The 21,586-nt window shown below is 35.8% G+C and overlaps 3 protein-coding genes across 4 annotated transcripts; all 3 read left to right on the forward strand.

Moving 5' to 3' along the window:
* The first annotated feature begins 2,538 nt into the window (after positions 1–2,538).
* LOC147287451 (putative phospholipid-transporting ATPase 4) lies at positions 2,539–9,616 on the forward strand. 2 transcript variants are annotated; one of them, XM_086239626.1, is made up of 11 exons: positions 2,539–2,579; positions 2,753–2,845; positions 3,543–5,480; positions 5,578–5,688; positions 6,130–6,406; positions 6,491–6,579; positions 6,707–6,794; positions 6,859–7,221; positions 8,123–8,221; positions 8,419–8,610; positions 8,701–9,616. In XM_086239626.1, the coding sequence occupies exons 3-11, from the start codon at positions 3,664–3,666 to the stop codon at positions 9,370–9,372; spliced, it is 3,708 nt and encodes a 1,235-aa protein (XP_086095752.1). In that variant the 5' UTR covers positions 2,539–2,579; positions 2,753–2,845; positions 3,543–3,663; the 3' UTR covers positions 9,373–9,616. The 2 variants fall into 2 exon arrangements, with proteins under 2 accessions (XP_086095752.1, XP_086095753.1); XM_086239627.1 differs by lacking the exon at positions 2,539–2,579 and having other exon boundaries at positions 2,596–2,845; positions 6,886–7,221.
* An 835-nt stretch (positions 9,617–10,451) lies between these two features.
* CKL2 (casein kinase 1-like protein 2) lies at positions 10,452–15,837 on the forward strand. Its single transcript, XM_086239628.1, has 14 exons — positions 10,452–10,817; positions 10,923–10,963; positions 11,932–12,001; positions 12,104–12,252; positions 12,337–12,432; positions 12,535–12,605; positions 13,455–13,516; positions 13,616–13,679; positions 13,758–13,842; positions 13,950–14,076; positions 14,205–14,290; positions 14,366–14,429; positions 14,723–14,865; positions 15,025–15,837. The coding sequence occupies exons 1-14, from the start codon at positions 10,742–10,744 to the stop codon at positions 15,319–15,321; spliced, it is 1,431 nt and encodes a 476-aa protein (XP_086095754.1). The 5' UTR covers positions 10,452–10,741; the 3' UTR covers positions 15,322–15,837.
* A 2,451-nt stretch (positions 15,838–18,288) lies between these two features.
* LOC147287453 (uncharacterized) lies at positions 18,289–20,600 on the forward strand. The gene is made up of 2 exons (XM_086241794.1): positions 18,289–20,025; positions 20,108–20,600. The coding sequence occupies exon 1, from the start codon at positions 18,526–18,528 to the stop codon at positions 19,732–19,734; it is 1,209 nt and encodes a 402-aa protein (XP_086097920.1). The 5' UTR covers positions 18,289–18,525; the 3' UTR covers positions 19,735–20,025; positions 20,108–20,600.
* Positions 20,601–21,586: the final 986 nt, after the last annotated feature.

Here is a 21,586-nt window from a genome sequence, read left to right on the forward strand (position 1 = left end):
TTACCCCTTGAAACTTAAATCCTCTTAGTTTGCCACCTGAACTTCACAAAGTTATTGCAAAAGACCCTATGCCGTTAACTCTGTCAATTTTTTGGTTAAAATAGCTGACGTGACACCTATATGGCATGAGTGAGACCTTTTTTTAGTTATGTAAAATCCATGTGGACAAAAAAAAAATTTAAAACTAAAAATAATAAGATCCATGTCAATTTTTTATAATTTTGCTTGTCTACATGGATCTTACATAACTAAAAAATGGTCTCACTCATGCCATATAGGTGCCATGTCAGCTATTTTAACGGAAAAATTGACAGAGTTAACGGCATAGAGTCTTTTGCAACAACTTTGTGAGGTTCAGGTGGCAAACTGAGAGAATTTAAGTTTCATGGGGCAAAGTGAAAAAAAGTGTATCTTACAGGGGACAACGGTGTGAATAAGCCTAAAAAGAATATTGGAGATGTTGTTTACACTTCAAATTTGGAGATGTCACGTACACTTTTTTGGTGCATGGATGATCATATTAACTTATAGAGTAATGATCATGTACATATTAACAAATGGTAAATTGGATTACAAATTCAAGTACAAATTAATATAATCAATTATTCAAATTTACTGTTTAATAATTAAAACATTTGATGTTGTCTGTTTGACAATAAATTATTTATCTATAAGTATGAAATTAATTTTTGAAATTTAATTCATAAGATAAAATTTTAATAAATTAAAAATTAAATTAAGTTTTCTTAATTTTTAGTGCTTAAGATATCATTAAATTTATTACAATTACATTGTACAATCCATCGATAGATTATTCAAAGAAAAATAAAATATTATACCAACTTTATATATTCATACTCATTTCATAATAATAAAAAATTGTACAGTCAACAAATGTTTTTTATTTTCTAAGGAATCTTCCTTGATTGACAACATATGATATGCTAACAATTTATTAAATTTGATTGATAAATATCATCTTTTTTTTTTCTCACATTCTAATTGATACGCGGTACGATAAATTTGTTTTTTAATCAAATGACATATCACACATTCAATGTTTGAATTGTTGCTATATTTTCACTTCAAATATTGTCAATTTAGTATTAGAATTAGGATTCTCAAAAAAATAAAATTAAAGGCTTCAAATACACACACACACATATATATTTATTTAAAAAACCAAAATATAGAGAGAATATAAAACATGTACAAATTGTTAGTCATACTTCAAACACTCATATTTCCCATAAAATTCAAATTTCACATCTCCTAATAGAGAATTACTCATTATAATTAATTAAGATGCTTTCTATAATTAGTTAATATCTACATGGACAAGAGTGCGCTCACCATGGGTCCCATAGGCCTTATTTTTCTAATTAAAAATATGATTTACAACCATATGATGTAATTGATCAGTTACTGGGTAATTAGTTATGATCGAATACATATGCCCCAAATTCAGTGTCATAAACTATATAAGTCATCATTTAATTTTCCTTTAATAGGTAGTGCAATAAACAGGCAATTATCATTTGGCTTAATGAATAACACCTAGTCTTGTTTTATCATAGTAAATTTAATTTAAATATCATTGACGACAATTGATTAATCTAAAAAATTTAGTGTAATAAGTGAAAATAACCAATAAATCATGTTATGAATTCAAATAATTGATTTGGGCATGGCCGAAAGACAAGTTAATTATTTTATTTGGTGCATTAATCGCAACTTAAATAATATTCAAACTTGGTGAGATATTTATATATCGCCAATTCAAATCTTATTGTTTGTAAAATAAAAATTATCATTTGTATAAAGTTTTAGATTAATTAAATCCAATAAAGAAAGATATTTTATATGAATTTCCATTTAGAAGGTTCTTTTTAACATGAGTTTAGGCAAATCAAAGGTTCAGCAAGATTTTTGGATGAAAAATTATCTTAGTCCAAAGAAGGGCTCCTAAACATCTGCCAAACTTAGCGTTCTAAACTTCCAATCTTAAAAAAACCAGGTGGCCCCACTAGTAATAACTATTTTCTCTAATTAATTAATTAATTTTTATTTAGCTTGCAAATACGTGTAACAGTTGTAATAATAAAAAAACAGAAAAGAAAAATAGGAAGCGGCAAGACCAATTGACATTTGCCCATGTGATACTATTAACGGAAATATTGGACAGAACGGAGTTGCTGACTGGCCACGTCGGTCAATGTGGGTCCCACGCTCTCCGCAACAGTTTAAGGAAAAAAAAAAAAAAAACCTTAAAAAACAGCAACAAAAAAAAGACTGACGGGTTGATTCTCCGTTCTCCTTTGGAGGCTGGCTTGGCTGATCAATCAAACAAACAAAACAAAGACCAAGAAAAAAAAAAAAAAAAAAAACTGGCCAGGTAAGCAATCAATCTTGCAGAGTTTTCCTCGAAAAAGAAAAAAAGAAGCTAAAAAAAACCAAAAAGAGTCATATAAGAAAAGGGAAATATATAAATATAAATATAGGAAAAGGAGGGCCCGGAAATTCCTGGCATTGGTTTAGTCTTCACGACCGGGAGAGAGAGAGAGAGAGAGGGGAAGAAGGTCATTCTCTTCTTTCTTTTCTTTCTTTTCTTTCTTTTCTGTCTGTCTTTGTTTTTCTAATTCATTTGTATATGTTTGGCCGAAAACCCAGTTCTTCTTTCTCTCTCTCTTTTCTCTTTCTGTATCTGTAGACTTTGTCCCTCTCTCACTCTGTCTCTCTCCCTGATCTGCAGCTCAGACTTGTCTCTCTCCCTCTCTCCCTCCCTTTCTGCTAAGTGGGTTCTTGTTAATTTGTCTTGAGGATGGCCCAGGGCTCCTGATGGCAGGTACCCGTTGTGTTTGCTTCTGTGTTTTTGTTTGACTTTGTGATTTTGTTTGGGAAGAGATTTCATTTTCCCTTCTGGGTTGATTTGTTTCTCATGTTTTTTGAATTGGGTTGCCTTCTTTCAAGGATTTTAAGGTTTTGGTACGAGGAATCTGTGCTTTTCTTAATGATTGTTTCACAGTTTGAGCTGGACATTGTCTGATTCTAAGCTATTACATTTATAGTTTTCTTCATTTTCTTTTCCAAGACAAACAAAAAATTTATTACATTTCTTTAATAATTTCGCATTCAAGATGAATGTACCATTAGGATTGAGATTGTAGCTTATATTCTTCCTTGGTTTATCAAATTTTATCTTTTATCATTTTGGTAATTGAAAAGAAAATGATTTTGAGTGTGTATTTCTTTGTTAGGGCCTTTTTGAATTTTTTTTGTAGCTGTAATTGTAAGTAAGTTTTCAGATTTGACCAAAAGTTCTTTTCTTTAATTCATCAAATCTGAAAGCTTGAAAAAGTTAGAAATCTTAGCATGCAAGGCATTTGATCGCAGCTTTGAATAGGAGCTCTTTTAAGAAATGAACTTAGTATTTATAAATATTAATGCATGAAGTTTGATTAATTACATGGCCTATGAAATTGAAAATAAATTTTGAATCTTATTTTCTGGGAGTTAATTTTTATCCGGGTTTGTTCATTTAGGCACTAGAAGGAGAAATTGGAGATAAGGGGTGCCATTTATCCTAGGGTGAGGACAAAGTTTGGGTACTTTCTTTAATGGATATTTGCCAATTATAATTGGTTTTGACTGAGATTGAGAAAAATGGCACATGGAAGGATAAGGGCAAAGTTACGGCGGAGCCAGCTCTACACATTCTGCCATAAGCCAACGGAAACTGAGGCCGAGGGGCCTCATCCAATCCAAGGCCCCAGGTACTCAAGAACTGTATATTGTAACCAACCTCATCTTCATGAAAAGAAACCTTTGAAATACCGTTCGAATTTCATATCAACCACGAAGTATAACCCTATCACGTTCTTTCCCAAGGCACTTTTTGAGCAGTTCAGACGGGTTGCCAATGTGTACTTTCTTTTGGCTGCCATTCTTTCTCTCACACCTGTTTCTCCATTCTCTCCCGTGAGCATGATTGCTCCTTTGGCATTTGTTGTTGGTCTCAGTATGGCGAAGGAAGCTATGGAGGATTGGAATAGATTCTTGCAAGATATGAAGGTTAATCTTCGGAAGGTAAATGTTCATAAAGGAGATGGTGTTTTTGGTTATAGGCCATGGCATAAGATTCGGGTTGGAGATGTGCTGAAAGTGGAAAAGGATCAATTCTTTCCTGCAGATTTGCTTATTTTGGCATCAAGTTATGAGGATGGGATATGCTATGTTGAGACTATGAACTTAGATGGTGAGACAAATTTGAAGGTAAAGAGATGTTTGGAAGTAACCTTACCTTTTGATGATGATGGAGCTTTCAAGGATTTCACCGGAACAATTCAATGTGAAGACCCAAACCCCAATCTTTACTCCTTTGTGGGGAATCTTGAGTATGATCGTGAGATTTATCCTCTTGAACCCGGTCATATACTGCTGAGAGATTCGAAGCTTAGAAATACAACTTATGTGTATGGGGTGGTGATATTTACTGGTCATGATAGTAAAGTCATGCAGAATTCGACAAAGTCCCCTTCAAAAAGGAGCAGAATAGAAAAGAAAATGGATCATATTATCTATATTCTTTTCACCATCCTTGTAGGCATCTCAATGATCAGCTCAATAGGCTTTGCTTTGAAGATAAAATTGGATATGCCAGAATCATGGTACTTACGACCTGATAACACGGAAGATATGTATAACCCAAAAAAACCTGCCTTGTCTGGCCTTATCCATCTAATCACTGCTCTCATTCTGTTTGGATATCTAATACCCATCTCTCTTTATGTTTCAATTGAGGTTGTGAAGGTTTTGCAAGCAACCTTCATTAACCAAGACATACACATGTATGATGAAGAGACTGGGAATCCTGCTAACGCACGGACTTCAAATTTGAATGAGGAGTTAGGCCAGGTAGACACAATCCTCTCTGATAAAACTGGCACTTTAACCTGCAACCAGATGGACTTTCTGAAGTGTTCCATTGGTGGTACTGCATATGGTATCCGTTCCAGTGAAGTTGAACTAGCTGCAGCAAAACAGATGGCTAATGACTTTGAGGAGAATGACAACGAACTTTCTGATTTTCCCATGCGAAAACCCAGTGCACATGAATCATGGAATAATGGAATAGGGTCAGAAATTGAGCTGGAGACTGTTGTTACATCCAATGATGATAAGGATCGAAAACCTGCCATAAAGGGGTTTAGCTTTGATGACAACCGCCTAATGGGTGGAAATTGGTTGAAAGAGCCCAACTCTGATGTGATTTTATTATTTTTTCGGATATTAGCAGTTTGCCACACTGCAATTCCCGAGCTAAATGAAGAGACTGGCAGTTTTACATATGAAGCAGAGTCACCTGATGAAGGCGCTTTTCTTGTTGCAGTAAGAGAGTTTGGTTTTGAGTTTTGTAAAAGAAATCAATCAAGTGTGTTTGTCAATGAAAGGTATCCTCATCCGGGACAACCAGTGGAAAGGTGAGGATGTGAATGAATTATGTTATTAAGGCATTCCTTCAAACTTTCTGTTGAATTCCTTTTGTCTTAACATCTCTGTTCTCTTGGGAACTTACAGGGAGTACAAAGTCTTAAATCTGTTGGAATTCACTAGCAAAAGGAAGCGTATGTCTGTAATTGTGCGTGATGAAGATGGGCAGCTTTTCCTTTTCTGCAAAGGTGCTGACAGGTTAGGCTCACAACTCTTCTTTCATTCTTTAGGGGAATTGGTAGCATTATGTAGTTGGACTAGTGCCTTCAGTCGGGTTTTCATGTGCTGTTCAGTGTTAAATGTTTATTTTTGTTCAGGCCAAGCATTATGTAGTGTCTTTGGTCAGATTTCATATGTTATGTGTTAAATGTGTATTTTGGGTTTCATCTTGGCCAAATAATCTACTATTAAGTGTACTGTTTGATGCCTTAAGCAGTTGGAGGCTTTAAAGCTGAAAACTATAAGTGTCGAGCTATAACAAACATTATCTCATCATCTCTCTCTCTAAAAATAAATAAATAATAAAAAAAAAAGAATGAGAAAAGAGGGAGAGAAAAACAAGGATTTTTATTTTTAAATTGTCTATGTTTTCTTATCCTCTTTGACTCCTATGGTCATTTCTTTACTCGGATTATACAGCATCATTTTCGATCGATTATCAAAGAATGGAAGAATGTATGAGGAAACTACCACTAAGCATTTGAATGAATATGGAGAAGCTGGATTGCGTACGTTGGCACTTTCTTATAGAAAGCTCGAGGAGTCCGAGTACTCTGCTTGGAGCAATGAGTTTCAGAAAGCAAAAACATCTATTGGGGCAGATAGGGAAGGAATGCTTGAGCGAGTAGCAGATAAGATGGAAAGAGAGTTGATCCTTGTTGGTTGTACAGCTGTGGAGGACAAATTGCAAAAAGGGGTAGATAAGTTGTTGATTATGTCATAATAAAGAAATTGCCTTACTGATTTACTGCAACTTAGTTCCAGTTTTTCTTCTCTTTAGGTTCCCCAGTGCATAGACAATCTTGCGCAAGCTGGTCTCAAGATCTGGGTTTTGACAGGGGATAAGATGGAAACTGCCATCAACATAGGGTTTGTCTCTAACCAATCAAGTAGAAAGCACTTCTATGGATACGAGGAACTATTGTCTACTGTTCCTGTTAAATTATGCTCCTCGGGACGAATGCAATTATTTTTTGTCCTGGTTTTTGCGGTGCAGATTTGCATGTAGTTTGCTCCGACAGGGCATGAGGCAGATCTGTATATCAACAGCAAATTCAGACACGTTGGGACAAGATGGCAAAGGGGTACATTATTCTTTGAGAAAGAGAACATGAATTTCTTTTCAGCAGATAATTTATATGATGTTAGACTTTGTTTCTTCTCACTGATGATCAGGCTGTGAAAGACAACATTTTGAATCAAATTACGAATGCCTCACAAATGATCAAGTTGGAGAAAGATCCGCATGCAGCATTTGCATTAATTATTGATGGAAAAACTTTAACCTATGCTTTAGAGGATGATATGAAGCATCTATTCTTGGGATTAGCTGTTGACTGTGCATCTGTCATATGCTGCCGTGTTTCTCCCAAGCAGAAGGCACTGGTAACAAGGTTAGTCAAACAAGGTACTGGAAAAACTACGTTAGCAATTGGTGATGGTGCAAATGATGTTGGAATGATTCAAGAAGCTGACATTGGTGTTGGAATCAGTGGGGTTGAAGGTATGCAGGTTGGTAGCATTTCTGACTGACTCTCTCTCATATTGTATTTATTATGCATCGCTACTTTCTTTTTTTTCTTTCTTTTTCAATTTTTCTGTCTCTAGTATACACTAGCTGTTGGATATTTCATTAAAAATGGTCACGCGTTGAACACATGACCACATTTTAGGGGCATAATCGTCACTGCAGACCTCAAATTTCAATAGTGCCCTCTGAATTTTGGTCTCTGAATTTTAAAGTGTGCTACTTAATGTTATATACATTCAGGGGGCCTCAGTGTTATTTACCCAATAATTATGTAAATAATATTTTTAGCCAATTACATACATTTTTCACAATAAAATTCAGTTTCTTTTTGTTTTATGAAGCTTTTAAGTAATCATTGGTTCATTGTTTTTAATTTTAAGATAATAAATAGAAAAATCAAATTAAGGCTTTATTGAATTTTATTTTTTAAAATATTTTCGCTATAAGGAAGGGAGGACAATAGGCCAAAAATTAATATAATTCTACAATGAATTAATATTTAAAAAGGTAATAAAAACAAATTAATTGCATAAGATTTATGTTTTTAAGGCTCTTATGCCTTCCATTGATTAGGTTTGATTCATAGTGCAAGTAATGAAAACAATATTTGGACACGTGACAATTTAATATAATTCCTTTGAAGGAGAAAAACTACAATGCTATGTGGTGCTTTTCTGGAGTTGTCACCCAACTTTGTATATAGATATACAGATATGTATACTCACATACACATATAATATATGTGTTTGTGTACCATATTATAGCTTACTTGTGAGAAGATTTGTATTATAAAGTCCAAATGGGAGGCAAGGTATCCATGGTGGAATATGGAAGCATGAATAATTTATGGTGATTCTCATAATACTTGGTAATTGCTTGCAGGCTGTGATGGCTAGTGACTTCTCAATTTCCCAGTTTCGGTTTTTGGAGAGACTTTTGGTAGTCCACGGGCATTGGTGCTATAAGAGGATTGCTCAGATGGTAATATCAGTAAAGCCCCCCTTACTACTTTACTTTCATCAATTCAATGTTTTTAATTTTGCATGTGCTGTATGCTTGCTCAAAGGCACATGCTTCATACTTGGAATAAAATTGCATGTGTGTGTGTGTGTGTGTGTGCACACGTCTTCTTCTTGTTTTTTAAAATCGACATATTAATTGGGATGTTTGGCATTCAGATTTGCTATTTCTTCTACAAAAATATTGCGTTTGGTCTCACCCTCTTCTACTTCGAGGCATTTACGGGTTTTTCTGGGCAATCAATATATGATGACTGGTACATGCTATCATTCAATGTCATTCTTACCTCATTGCCTGTCATTTCACTCGGAGTATTTGAACAAGATGTTTCTTCTGAGGTCTGCTTACAGGTTAGTCCTGCTAACAATGCCTTTGTTAATATTCTAACCATGATTTTTGATAGCCCTGCAATGACATTTAAAACAACATGTGTTTTGCAGTTCCCTGCACTGTATCAGCAAGGACCCAGAAATTTATTCTTCGACTGGTATAGGATACTGGGGTGGATGGGCAATGGTGTCTATTCCTCTCTCATTATCTTCTTCCTCAACATTATCATCTTCTTTGACCAGGCCTTCCGTGCTAATGGCCAGACTGCTGATATGGCTGCTATGGGTACCACTATGTTCAGTTGCATCATCTGGGCCGTCAACTGCCAGATTGCTCTCACAATGAGCCACTTTACATGGATTCAGCACCTCTTTGTGTGGGGAAGTATTGCAATGTGGTACATATTTCTCCTATTTTATGGCATGTTGAGTCCAGATTACTCCAAAAATGCCTACCAAATTCTAGTTGAAGCTCTTGGTCCTGCACCAATGTTTTGGACAGCCACCCTTTTAATTACAGTTGCATGTAATCTCCCTTACATTGCCCACATAGCCTACCAAAGAAGTTTCAATCCAATGGATCATCATATCATCCAAGAAATCAAATACTACAAGAAAGATGTTGAGGACCAGCGCATGTGGAAGAGGGAGGCGTCTAAAGCAAGACAAGAAACCAAGATTGGGTTTACAGCTAGGGTGGATGCAAAGATCAGGCATCTGAGAGGCAAGCTGCATAGGAAACACGCCCCTGTAATTACGCCAAATCCGATGTCCCCGTTGTAATCAATGTCCCTGATTATACAGTTTTGAAATCTTATTTTTTAGGGTTTGCGGCCGATTGCAGTTTTATGTTGTGGCCCCTGTGTAATTCCTTTCTTGGTATTGTTTTATCCACATATATGTGGGGTTGGTTCAAGTTCCATTCATTATAGAAAAAAGCCTTGGAGCTGCTGTTATATGTACAATATCTGTAAGATTGAAAAAGTGAATAGATGTAATTTGGCTATGTTTGTTTTCTTTGCCCCCCCATCTGTTTCTGCATATCTTCTGGACTCTCTTAAGCTGAAGTTACTTTGTAGTTCAATATTTCTCATCCAATGATTCATTTTCCTTGACCAATTCCAAACAACCAGTCTATTAGTTGTTAACTGAAATATGAACTCATTTATATTTATGATTTGAACTGCACATCATTCTCTCTTCTGTTATTATTTGATTTCCAAATATGAATACAATTTTCAAATAATTTTTATATGGTCTTGGTGATTCACTCATATATTGTGTATAATATTTCAAGTAAAATTGAGTTGACTATAATCATTCATAGATTTCATATTAAATCAACCATGTCTTGACTTCATCCAAGGTGGTTGAGTGTGATGAGCTGCTCACCATAAAAATATCTTTTGGTTGCCCTACTTGAAAATTTAAAACTATCATGCAATTAAACACATTTATACATTCTTTTCACCTAACCTGTGATCATATATTATTAAAGCAGTTTTGATTTCTTTTTTATTTGAAATTAAAAAAAGCACATTTCATTATTCTACTAGCATCATGCTAGTAGAATTGTGTTGATAACTTTTCTAAGGTTTGATTTTATATTTGGACCATTTACAGTTGAATATTATTTTATTGAAGAATAGTTAATGGATAAGGATAATAAAACCAATAATTCTAAAAGAGAGGGTTTTGCTTTTTAATATGCTAAATATTTCATGTTTTATCGAAAAATAATAATAATAATATCTTGAAGCAGCCAAACGAAGTCGTTTTGGCTCATCACCTGAAAAAGAAACGAGGAGTCGTTTTATAAAGGGGGTGGCCGGGTGGGAAATTTCCTCTTCGATTGGATCGAAGCGCGAAGTAGAGTCTTCCATCTCTCTCACTCTAACACCATACTTCTAGAGAGAGAAAGTCTCCCAACTTTCCATTTTTACCCTTACCGTCTCTTCCAATTCCATGGCTGTCCTCCCAACTTTCCTCCGCAGCTAATTTATCTATCTACTCCCTCATCAAGACTTGGGTTTGGTCAAGGCCTTGTACGGTCCCCATTTTTTTTATTCTCTTTCTTTCTTTTAGGGAATTGGTAGGATTAGGGTTTTGATTTAGGGCTAGGGTTTCGCTGTGATCGTTGGGTTCTTGGGCTATGGAGCCTCGAGTTGGGGGCAGGTTTCGACTCGGCAGGAAGATCGGTAGCGGATCGTTCGGAGAGATCTACTTAGGTTGGTCAATTTCGTTTGGTGCTTTTTCTACTTTTTCTCTGCTTGTCATTTCTCTTAACTTTCTGCTGTTTTTTTTTTTAATTATTATTTTTTTATGATTTTCAGGTACTAATATTCAGACAAACGAGGAAGTTGCAATTAAGCTTGTGAGTTCTTCTTCTTTGTTTTTGTTTTTGTTTGAATGATTGCTTTTAGTGGCATTAAGAAACCATTGGTTTTACATTACTTAGATATGTATGCTATATAATAATCTTTTCGAAATTGACCTCAAAATTTTAATCAATTTGTATTTATATACAGCTGGACTGCTAGTTGATGATCATGCTGTATAAGTGTTATAGAAGTAAAAATTTTGGCTCATTTTAATGCATAATTGAGGTTGGATGGCTCTGTAAATGTGTTTAGCTGTTGTAATTCAATTATTAGTAAGGAGGGCATTGCATTTAAGGGCATGATGTTGACGGTTATAACTGAATTTAGTATCTGTTCTGGCCTTGGGACTTGAAGCTGTCTACCTTTATCTTCCTTGTTGTGCATGGTCGGAATTGGGTGATAGTGGAAATGGTGATTTGGAAATGCAGAATGCGATTAGTATAGTTCAGCTCTGTTTGGGGCATGCTGTTACACTGTATTTGGTTGCCCAAGTGGACTAATCTGTTCAATAGTTTAGTGTCAATTCCTGTTAGTTTCGTAGGTTAAAAAGGTTCCACTTAATACTATGATTTGGGTCTTCTCTTGAGCTAGAACACTCTCTTGAACTTGTTTCTGTTTGAAAAATTTATGCACCCTGAACTTTATAATGCTTTCAGTGTCCCCTATTATTCTTTTCTTTAGTTTGTTTTTGCATGACAGTAATGACTCTCACTAAAGCATCAACTGCTGCAGTTTGCTCCCATGAACTGTGTTTGAGTATGAATGTTAGAAGCCTGATTATTATTTGTTATCTTTTATCTTTCTTTTGTATATTTGGATTGATTTTATGATTTATATTTGTCTATTTTTCTTTAATCATATGGATTGCTACATTTGCATCTTTCAGAATTTTGTGGATGATAACCCAATGTTTTGCTTCTTGCAGAATTTCTTAAATTTCATAATACTTCTTTTTTCTCAGGAAAATGTCAAGACAAAGCATCCCCAATTGCTGTATGAATCGAAGTTGTATAAAATACTACAGGGAGGAAGTAAGTCCTTCTACCACTATTCATGTTGCTTTTTAATATTTTTTATGATCTGCTAAGCTTTTTTAACTCTTTATTGGTTGCCACTTTATACGAATTTGGCAGCTGGAATCCCAAATGTGAGATGGTTTGGCACTGAGGGTGACTACAATGTTCTTGTGATGGATTTACTGGGACCTAGTCTTGAGGATTTATTCAATTTTTGTAGTAGGAAATTGTCTCTTAAGACTGTCCTCATGCTTGCAGATCAAATGGTAGGTCCTTTTTATGGATGCATATTCTTCGATAATCTAGTCTACCTTGCAGTTTGATCATCCTAATCTTGAAATTTATGTCAGATCAATCGAGTGGAGTTTGTCCATTCCAAATCATTTCTACATCGGGATATCAAGCCTGACAACTTCCTAATGGGTTTGGGTCGACGTGCAAATCAGGTTTTTGGAACTTACTACCAAATTTTGATTTTATGTTCTATGTAAGTAATTTTGATTTTGTGTTATAAGTACATGCATCAATTTATCTCTGCTTTGGTGTAGATTTACATCATTGACTTTGGTCTCGCTAAGAAGTATAGAGACACTTCAACTCATCAGCATATTCCTTACAGGTTGGTTGCTCTGAACTATTTAATAGTTGATTTTATCTTTGAAAGGTTTAATGTTAACTGGTTTCAAACTCACCTCTACTTTTGACATGCTGCAAGTATGCTTCTCTTGTCCCTATTTTCAATAGTTAATCGTGTTTTGAGATTTTGAGCCCAAATTTGTAGATGTCTAGTGCACCATCGGTTCACTCTCATTTGTTTTCTAGGAAGTTGAGGGTTTACCCACATGCTAATATATAACTTCATTTTTATTTTTAATTAAATACAACCATTTAGGTGTAGGAACTGTATTTAATTATCTTTTAATTTCGTTTGGGCAAATTATGACTCTGGTCTAGAGCAGGTTTCTTAAGCCTTGGTATGTTTAATATAAGTTTAAATGTTTAATGATTAAAGAGAGTAGCAAAGCATTTCCAATAATGTTAGTTTTTGACTAGTGGTGTTTTTGGAGACATGATGTTGTTTATTTGTTCATATTGTCTTTTCCAACTGTCTAAGCCTGGAGGATGGAGGGCTGTAGTTGGTCAGTGTCTACCACAAATAAATGAGGTCAAATTGAACGGTTTGGACACTAGAAATGATTAAGTTTCTGGATTGTTTTTTTGGTTAATGTTTCCTGATGTATTTAATACTTCTGAGACTTGTGATGTCCAATATTATTAAGGAAGAAAACCACCCATTATGGTTTGAATTCAATTTATTCTCTGTTGTGTTCAATTTTTCCTTTTTTGGGTGGGTACTACTACTGCCCCAGCTCAATATTTAATTTGCCGTTGCCTATAAATGATTATATATGAAGGCTAACTCTACTTTTTTTGTCCCAAAATATTTGATATTGTCATATAAATGCAGAGAAAATAAGAATTTGACAGGTACTGCAAGATATGCAAGCATGAATACTCATCTTGGCATTGGTAAGCCAATTTGCTCTCTCTCTCTCTCTCTCTCTCTCTCTCTCTCTCTCTCTCTCCCCCTCTTGCTAACTCTGATCATGTTAATTCTATGTTGCACAGAACAAAGCCGCAGGGATGATTTAGAATCACTGGGTTATGTGCTTATGTACTTTCTAAGAGGAAGGTAAATGTTCTGTCGCCCGTGTTATGTATTTCTTTTTGAATACCTATTATTTTATGACCTTTTTTTTGTTTTTTTCAGTCTTCCTTGGCAGGGATTGAAAGCAGGAACTAAAAAGCAAAAGTATGAGAAGATCAGTGAAAAGAAAGTGACAACTTCGATTGAGGTAAGCTGAAATCTAATAATAATTCTTTTTATAGGACATAATAATGGTTTAGTAAAATATTTATTTAAGTTTGGAATATTCACTGCTGCTTTCTTATTTCTTTCTAGGCCTTATGCCGTGGTTATCCTACAGAATTTGCGTCATACTTCCATTACTGTAGGTCTCTACGGTTTGATGATAAACCAGACTATGCTTATCTGAAGAGACTCTTTCGTGACCTTTTTATCCGCGAAGGTTTGAAATTTTTTTTTAATATACATATGTATATAGTGGTTCTTTGATGGGTTACTTGCAGCTGCTCTAGTGGTCTTATAGTAGTGCCGTGAACTATTTTTGTTTCTATGGTTGTTTTCTTGCTTCAGGTTTTCAGTTTGATTATGTCTTTGATTGGACTATCTTGAAATATCAGCAGTCACAGATTGCCACACCTCCTACTACTCGTCCTCTTGTAAGTGATGTAATGGTACCTTTTGAATGCATCCTTAGTTCAACCATTTATCTCACATTATTTTCTATTTAATAGGGTCCCGGTGCTGGACCGAGCTCTGGCTTGCCTCCAGCTGTTGCAAATGCTGATAGACAATCTGGTAATTCTGCCATTCTTTTTCTTTTCTGCATCACAGTAGTCCATTTACTTGTTAAAATTTTGTTTAAAGTTTACCTATGGTACTTCTTTTTGTGTCTTATGAAACACAGTCGTAATATATTTGTTTTTCTTGGATTGTGCTGGTTATTTTATATGAATATTATAAGTATTTTCCCTGAGTTTTTTGTTTCTTTAATTTTTTTTTTTTTTGTTTTAGATTCAATTCCAGTAATTTTGGATATCTTTCTCTTCAAATGGCTGAGATGTTAATTATGATTTATTTGATTTTTTTAGGCGGTGAGGAAGGTAGACCTACAGGCTGGTCATTGGCAGATCCCACTCGTAGGAGAAACTCTGGACCAATTGTAAATTCTGGAAACTTGTCTAAACAAAAAGGCCCTGTTGCAAATGATCCATCTCTGTCTAAAGACGCAATGGTAAATCATTTCTGTTTGTATTCTGATTAATAAAAGTTCTGTTCCATTGACCAGTTTGACATGTACAGTTCAGTTGTACTAGATGTACACCTATTTTTGTTCAATTTATTCATTGCTTTGGATTTATCTATGTCATTCATTTTGCTGGGATTCATGCAGTTATCAAGTTCTAATTTCTTGCGGTCAAGTGCATCATCGAGGAGGGCTGCAGTCTCTAGCAGTCGTGATGCGGTGATTGTTGGCAGTGAATCCGATGCCTCTCGCCCTCAAACCACAGAGACAAACCTGGGAACACTGGGTAAAATTTCTAGTGGCCAAAGAAGTTCACCAGTTGTATCTTCAGAGCAAAACCGTACATCTTCTGGTAGAAATATTTCAAACGTAAAGAACTTAGAGTCCACCCTCAGGGGTATTGAGAGCCTGCACTTTAATAATGATGAGAGAGTACAGTATTAGCAGCCGCCTCTCTCAATTTGTTGCCCACTGTAAATTTGAAAAAAACGGTATACATTTGTCACGTACTTGGGGTGGAATTTGTTTTTTAAAGTGTATTATGTTTGAGGAAAGCTGCAACAATTTGGGGGTTGCCTCTCTAAGCAGTTTGCAATAAAAGACAAGACACAGAAGTGGAAATTGGATGCCCGGAAGACCTGCATACCCAGGTAAAAAGGCCTTTGTGAATACAGTTCGAGTTGTGTCACCCTGGTTTCACCTTCTTGATACCTTTGTTTGACTTCATCTTTATCATGCATGTTTGTGCTTTCATCAAACACTGTAATGCGTGGGTCAAATGCAGATAGGCGCTGTAAAACTGTAACTACACCAATGTTTTGATTTTGCGATGAATATTATGATATTGTAATCCTAGTTATAACAGTAAAAGAACTGAGTGTTCAACCCTACAAGTTGCTGTTGGTACTTCTGCTACTATATATGTATTTGAAGCACCATGTGGACAATGGTATTTTCATATGTGTGCGTATTCCATAATTTCATATCCATTTTCAAGTTTTCATTATGCAAAACAAACGATACTTAAAGAGACTACAGTATTATTAAAATACAGTTTGTGATTTATGATATTTCTCCCCCACAATGTTGGAAAGGTTCTTAGTTCAAATCATCTTTCCTTTTTTTTCTACCTATTCTTTCCCAATTTACAAGGCAAAAAAATAGTTTTGTACATTACGCATAAATTCACAACAGAATGCTGTTTCCAAATTTTCGGGAAAAGATACGAAAAGGGTTAGATTTTCGCCTAAAAACATTGAGTCTATTTTTGCTGACTACCAAGGGTGGTCAGTGGTGTAGCGTTACCATTACTCTATAAATATGAAACTTATCTTATAAGCTAATCAAGCTAATATATCTATAATTAATTTCAAATAGTAATTTAAGTATAGTTACTAGAGGAGTGTTTTAAGTCCTCATTCATATATTATCCTTATAAAAATTAATTAAATCAAATATCATTAATCAACATTAATGCGATAATTGTGTTCAAATACCTTTATAATTACTAATTACTATTTTTGATTTTATTGTTCAAATCTTTTATTTTTTAGGTTCTCATTCATATATTATTCTTACAAAAATTAATTAAATCAAATATCATTAATCAACATTAATGGGTTAATTGTGTTCAAATAAATGTATGAACATAATTTTTACAATAAACATTAAATTTAGATTAAAAAATTAACATTGAAATTATTGTTATGATAATTAAATTGTTAAATAATTTTTTATTTGACTAATTTTTTTAATAGATTGACTTTAGTTGGTACATGACAAGCACTTAGGTGGTAATGCTGCTACACTTTTTTTTTTGGGCAAATTACACAAAAGTACCTCAGCTAACCACCTTATTTCACTTGAGTACCTCAATAAAAAAAAGTTGCTCGTAGGTACCTCAATTACTGATTTTGCACACCCAAGTACCTCCGTCAACTATTCCGTCAGGGAAACCGTTAATTGTCCACGTGGCACACTGACATACCTTTAAAAAAATGCCACGTGGACAAAAAAATAATAAAAAATGAAATAATTATTTTAAAAAACTAAAAAAATTTAAAACACAATAATTAAATTTAAAAAACAAAAAAATAAAGAAAAAATGGAGCACTGTTGCAGCACCTCTCCCTCCGCCTCCCACCCCTCCCTCCGAGACCCACCCAACCGAGCCACCACGTCGCCGACCCCAGCCACCACGCCGCCAACCCACCTGGCCACCCTCTCTCTCTCTCTCTCTCTCTCTCTCTCTCTCTCTCTCTCTCTCTCCCCAAAACCCCAACCCCGAGCCCTCATCCCTCCTCCTCCCTCCTCCTCCCCCGCGTCGGCCACCCAATCCAGTGACCCACCATCAGACAAAAAGATAGCACGCAATGTTTCCTGTCAAAGAAGCAAACAAAACAAGTGAGATATCCTAATCTCAAACTTCTGCAGTACAACACCCAAATGGGCTTTGGGCAAAAATAACCAAAATTTTTGCTCAAAAATTCAAATGTACAATACCAGATTTGGGATGGCGAAGCGATAACAGTCGTCCGATGCCGTGTCTAGTTACAACATGATCTGAAGGGTTGTATTTTGAGTGTTCAAAATGGAACGAGAAAAAAAATTAATTGAAAATGAGGAACAGAAAATTGAAAGTAGAAGTTACCAGCTGTAATGAGAAGACGAGTTTCATCGAAACCTTGCCACCAAGCCATGAAATCAAACTCTCAGAGCCCCTTAAACCCTAGCAGTCACCAAAGTTGTAGCTATAAACTGCTACTTAGAGAAAGAGAGAGAGATAGTTAGAGAGAGAGGAGAGGGGCGGGGAAAGAGAGGGTGGGTGGCCAGGTGGGTCGGCGGTGTGGTGGCTGGGGTCGGCGACAAGGTGGCTGGGGTCGGAGGAATGGGTGGTTGGGTTGGGTGGGTCTCGGAGGGAGGGGTGGGAGGGGTAGGAGGCGGAGTGAGGGGTGCTGCAACAGTGCTCCATTTTTTTTTTTTTAATTTAATTATTGTGTTTTTAATTTTTTTAGTTTTTTAAAATAATTATTTCATTTTAAAAAGTTTATTTCATTTTTTATTATTTTTTTGTCCACGTGACATTTTTTTAAAGGTATGTCAGTGTGTTACGTGGACAATTAACGGCTTTTCTGACGGAATAATTGACGGAGGTACCTGGGTGTGCAAAATCAGTAATTGAGGTACCTACGAGCAACTTTTTTTTTATTGGGATACTCAAGTGAAATATGGTGGTTAGTTGAGGTATTTTTGTGTAATTTGCCCTTTTTAGGTTTTTGTCAAAATTTGGTCTCTAAAAACACTTAGTAGTATTTCTTACTAAGTTCAATTAAGCTATAAATAGTTATTGAATTCAAAATATCGTCTAAATTCATTTAAAAAAAAAATTGAAAATGAGAACTTGTATGAGCGCCATTGTACCCTTCAGTCAGTTCCTGGTTTGGCGAGCCGTGAGCGGAGGAGCAAAACCCTAATACCAAATCGACCTAGGAACAAAACCCTAAATCCAGAATTGTCGTAGGAAGCAATTAATTCATCAACATTTAATTGCTAGCCGGTTGAAGCTGAGCAGAGAAACCATTGGTATCTGGTGAGTCCGTTCTTGTTGGCTACAGGTACTGCATTTTTGTCTGATCGTCTGCTCCAATTATGTTTGGTTTCTGCTATAAAAGATTGCAATTTCTACTTCCAAGTTGTTCAATTGTTGGTGATACGGTGACCTATTTGCATTGCTTTCAAAAGGCACCTCTTTTTATCAGATCATATTCATCAAAATCACTATTAGGTGCTGAAAAAGGTCGCTCTTTTACTGTGTCATACCTTATAAACTCATGTGGGATGTCCCCAGAACTCGCTCTCTCTGTGTCCGAGAAGGTACACTTTGATACCCCAGATGGACCAGACTCGGTTCTTACGCTTCTCAAAGACCATGGACTCCGTCATACCCACATCTCCAAACTTATTAAGTACAGCCCAAAGCTGCTTTTAGCCAATGCTGAGAAGACCCTTTCTCCCAAATTTGAGTTTTTAGCTTCAATTGGCCTTTCAGGCACTGGCCTTGTTCAGGTCGTCTGTCGCAACCCATTCATTTTGACACGAAGCTTGAAGAGAAGTCTCATACCCTGTTATGATGTCATCAAAAGTGTGCTTCTTCTAGACGAAAAGGTGACTCATTTTTTCAGGAACTCGCATCGGATAATGCGAGACAAAGTACTAAGCAATATTACTCCCAATATTTCATTTCTGAGAGCTCTTAAAGTGCCAGAACCCTCAATCTCATACTGGGTGACCCATCGTACTGCTGTAGTGTCCCTTGAAGCTGAGAAGTTTAAGGAAAACGTCAACAAGGCCATGAGCATGGGGTTCCTCCCTTCAACTGCGACATTCATGAAAGCAGTGCATGTGATTACTCTGGTGGATGAATCAAAATGGGCACAAAAGGTGGAATTTTATAGGAAGTGTGGTTGGACTGAAGATGATTTTTGGTTTGCATTTAGAACGAATCCCTTGTTTATGTACTCCTCAGAGAAGCAATTTTCGAGTAAAATGGATTTTCTTGTGAACAAAATGGGTTGGCAGCCTGCAGATGTGGCTGGAAGTCCAGGTGTTCTAACTCATAGTTTGGAGAAGTGGATCATACCTAGGTGTTCAGTTATTAGACTTCTTCTGTCAAAGGGCTTAATAGTAAAGGGACAATTTTCGTTAAGTACCATTCTGATGAACAGTAATAAGTACTTCTTGGATAGGTTTGTGATCAGATATGAAGAGCAAGTTTCTGAATTGTTGGCCCTCTTTGAAAGGAAAATGGGTCTTACAGAACTGGGCTTAGGATTTGAGGAAAGAGGTGGAGTGAAATAATTGCAAACAATTGTAGGAATAAGTTTTTGATGTTCTTAGTTTGATGATTAAGAGGTTCATAATAACCACTTAATTCATTGTAAGTTCTGCAATAAACAGTCAAATTTTGCTCTACTGTGAGCATTACAACAGCATTTCTTTTATTTGTATGTGTCTTCCATAGGGTGATTTTAAATGGGTGTGCAGCTTACACACAAAGATGTATTTTTAAGGTGATATGTAAAATATGAATTTCCATATGGCTGAGCAGGCACCCAATCTCCTAAATGGCTGAGCATGGACATTTCAATTGTGAGTATTTAAATTTTCTTAGAACCCTGTTGTTTATGCTAGTTTCTTCATTTGGGTCTATATCCCTTCTGACACTAATTAGGTTATGTCTTGATGGAGATTTGGTCGGCATCAACGACTTACAATGTATTTTATGCTGAATAAAATGGCTGGCGTCCTGTAGATGTGGCCAGAATTCCAAGTTGTCTTTCTATAATTTGAAGAGGAATCATTCCAAGGTGTTCTGTTATCAGAGTCCTACTATCCAAAGACTTGTCCCTATCTATTGTATTGGTATCACCTGAGAAATGTCTTTGGTAAGTTTAAGTGTGAAAAAGATATCAGGAAACATTGTCTCAACTGTTAGATAACTATCTGGATGCATTGGGTCGACTGGAACCAGGCTTTGGATTTGTCGAATAACTTCAAATGAAAACATTGTAAAACAAGCATGCATATCTTACATACTACCCCCATCTTCTTGCTAATGCAAGCATCTGTTCCCTAGAGTTTTTCTTGTATAACAGTGAACTGTATTAGTTTCAAGTCTTGTTATTCTTTCTGCAACATTGGTTTCTTAATTTCAATTTTTTTTCTTTAAGATATGCTAAAATTCAAAAAGGTTTTACTCTGTTCAGAATTCCAGAACATTTGATGCTTTATATGTTTTTTTTTTTTTTGGCTTCACTGGTTTTGCATTTCAAATTGGCAAAGGTTAGATTCAAGAGTAATTTCTTTCTTGATGAGATATTTCTTCTTATATATGCATACATTATTTCCTCTTAGTAGCTCATTATAGCTTGAGTAGGTTCATGCCCGAGAATCTCAAAAATTCATCAGGAGCCCTCCAAAGCCAATCTGGAGCTTTTCAGAAAAGCCTAAGTAAAGCTCCAAGGTGCTTTGCAGTTTGCACCATTCCTAAAGCCCATTTAATGACTCGAATACAAGCATGTAGTAAAACTCAGAGAACCTATTAGTGCCTATAGATTTTAGGAGCCTTGTACTTTTTGAAGGAGTCAACATATGCCATCAAACTATCCAACTTCAGACTGTCTCTCTTCAAATTGCTGCTAGGATTGGCACTGTTGCTTATCGTTTGGAGTTACTAGCTTCCTCGAAACTCCATCCGGTATTTCATATTTCCCTACTCAAAGCAAAGGTGTGGTGTGCTGCTGTTGTTTCCCTACACTAACTCCCATGGATGACCCTAGCATCAACCGTTGGGTTCCTAAGAAATTGTTGCAGACAGGGATGTTCAAGCATAATAATCATGCTGTTACTCGTTGGCTAATTCAGTGGGCAGGTTTACCTCCAGAGGAAGCTACTTGGGAGGATTCAGATCATTTTCAGGCTCGCTTTCGGGATTTTATGGCCTGAGGTCAGGCCTTTTGTAGAGAGGGTGGCATTTGATGAGATACTGTGTTATGTGGATTGAACCTCTAGCTGATTATGTGGATTGAACCCACTACTGACATGGCAGGATGTAATTCACATTTCTTTTACATTTGTAAGGTTGTGCGATAATTGAGTAATATTGCATTTTCTTCTTTTCTTTTCTTTGCTTTCACTGTAGAGAGTCCAT

The sequence above is a fragment of the Dryas octopetala genome, chromosome 4 (assembly GCF_963921425.1).
Source record: "Dryas octopetala chromosome 4, drDryOcto1.1, whole genome shotgun sequence".
NCBI classification, from domain to species: domain Eukaryota; kingdom Viridiplantae; phylum Streptophyta; class Magnoliopsida; order Rosales; family Rosaceae; genus Dryas; species Dryas octopetala.

Excerpts from the sequence above, each read along its gene's own strand:
- LOC147287451 (XM_086239626.1), top strand. The coding sequence starts at position 3,664 with ATGGCACATGGAAGGATAAGGGCAAAGTTACGGCGGAGCCAGCTCTAC. Across the intron at positions 6,407-6,490 it reads AGGACAAATTGCAAAAAGGG|GTTCCCCAGTGCATAGACAA; the intron begins GTAGATAAGTTG and ends TCTTCTCTTTAG. Across the intron at positions 8,611-8,700 it reads CTTCTGAGGTCTGCTTACAG|TTCCCTGCACTGTATCAGCA; the intron begins GTTAGTCCTGCT and ends TGTGTTTTGCAG.
- CKL2 (XM_086239628.1), top strand. The coding sequence starts at position 10,742 with ATGGAGCCTCGAGTTGGGGGCAGGTTTCGACTCGGCAGGAAGATCGGT. Across the intron at positions 12,606-13,454 it reads CATCAGCATATTCCTTACAG|AGAAAATAAGAATTTGACAG; the intron begins GTTGGTTGCTCT and ends ATATAAATGCAG. Across the intron at positions 14,430-14,722 it reads AAATGCTGATAGACAATCTG|GCGGTGAGGAAGGTAGACCT; the intron begins GTAATTCTGCCA and ends TGATTTTTTTAG.
- LOC147287453 (XM_086241794.1), top strand. The coding sequence starts at position 18,526 with ATGTTTGGTTTCTGCTATAAAAGATTGCAATTTCTACTTCCAAGTTGT.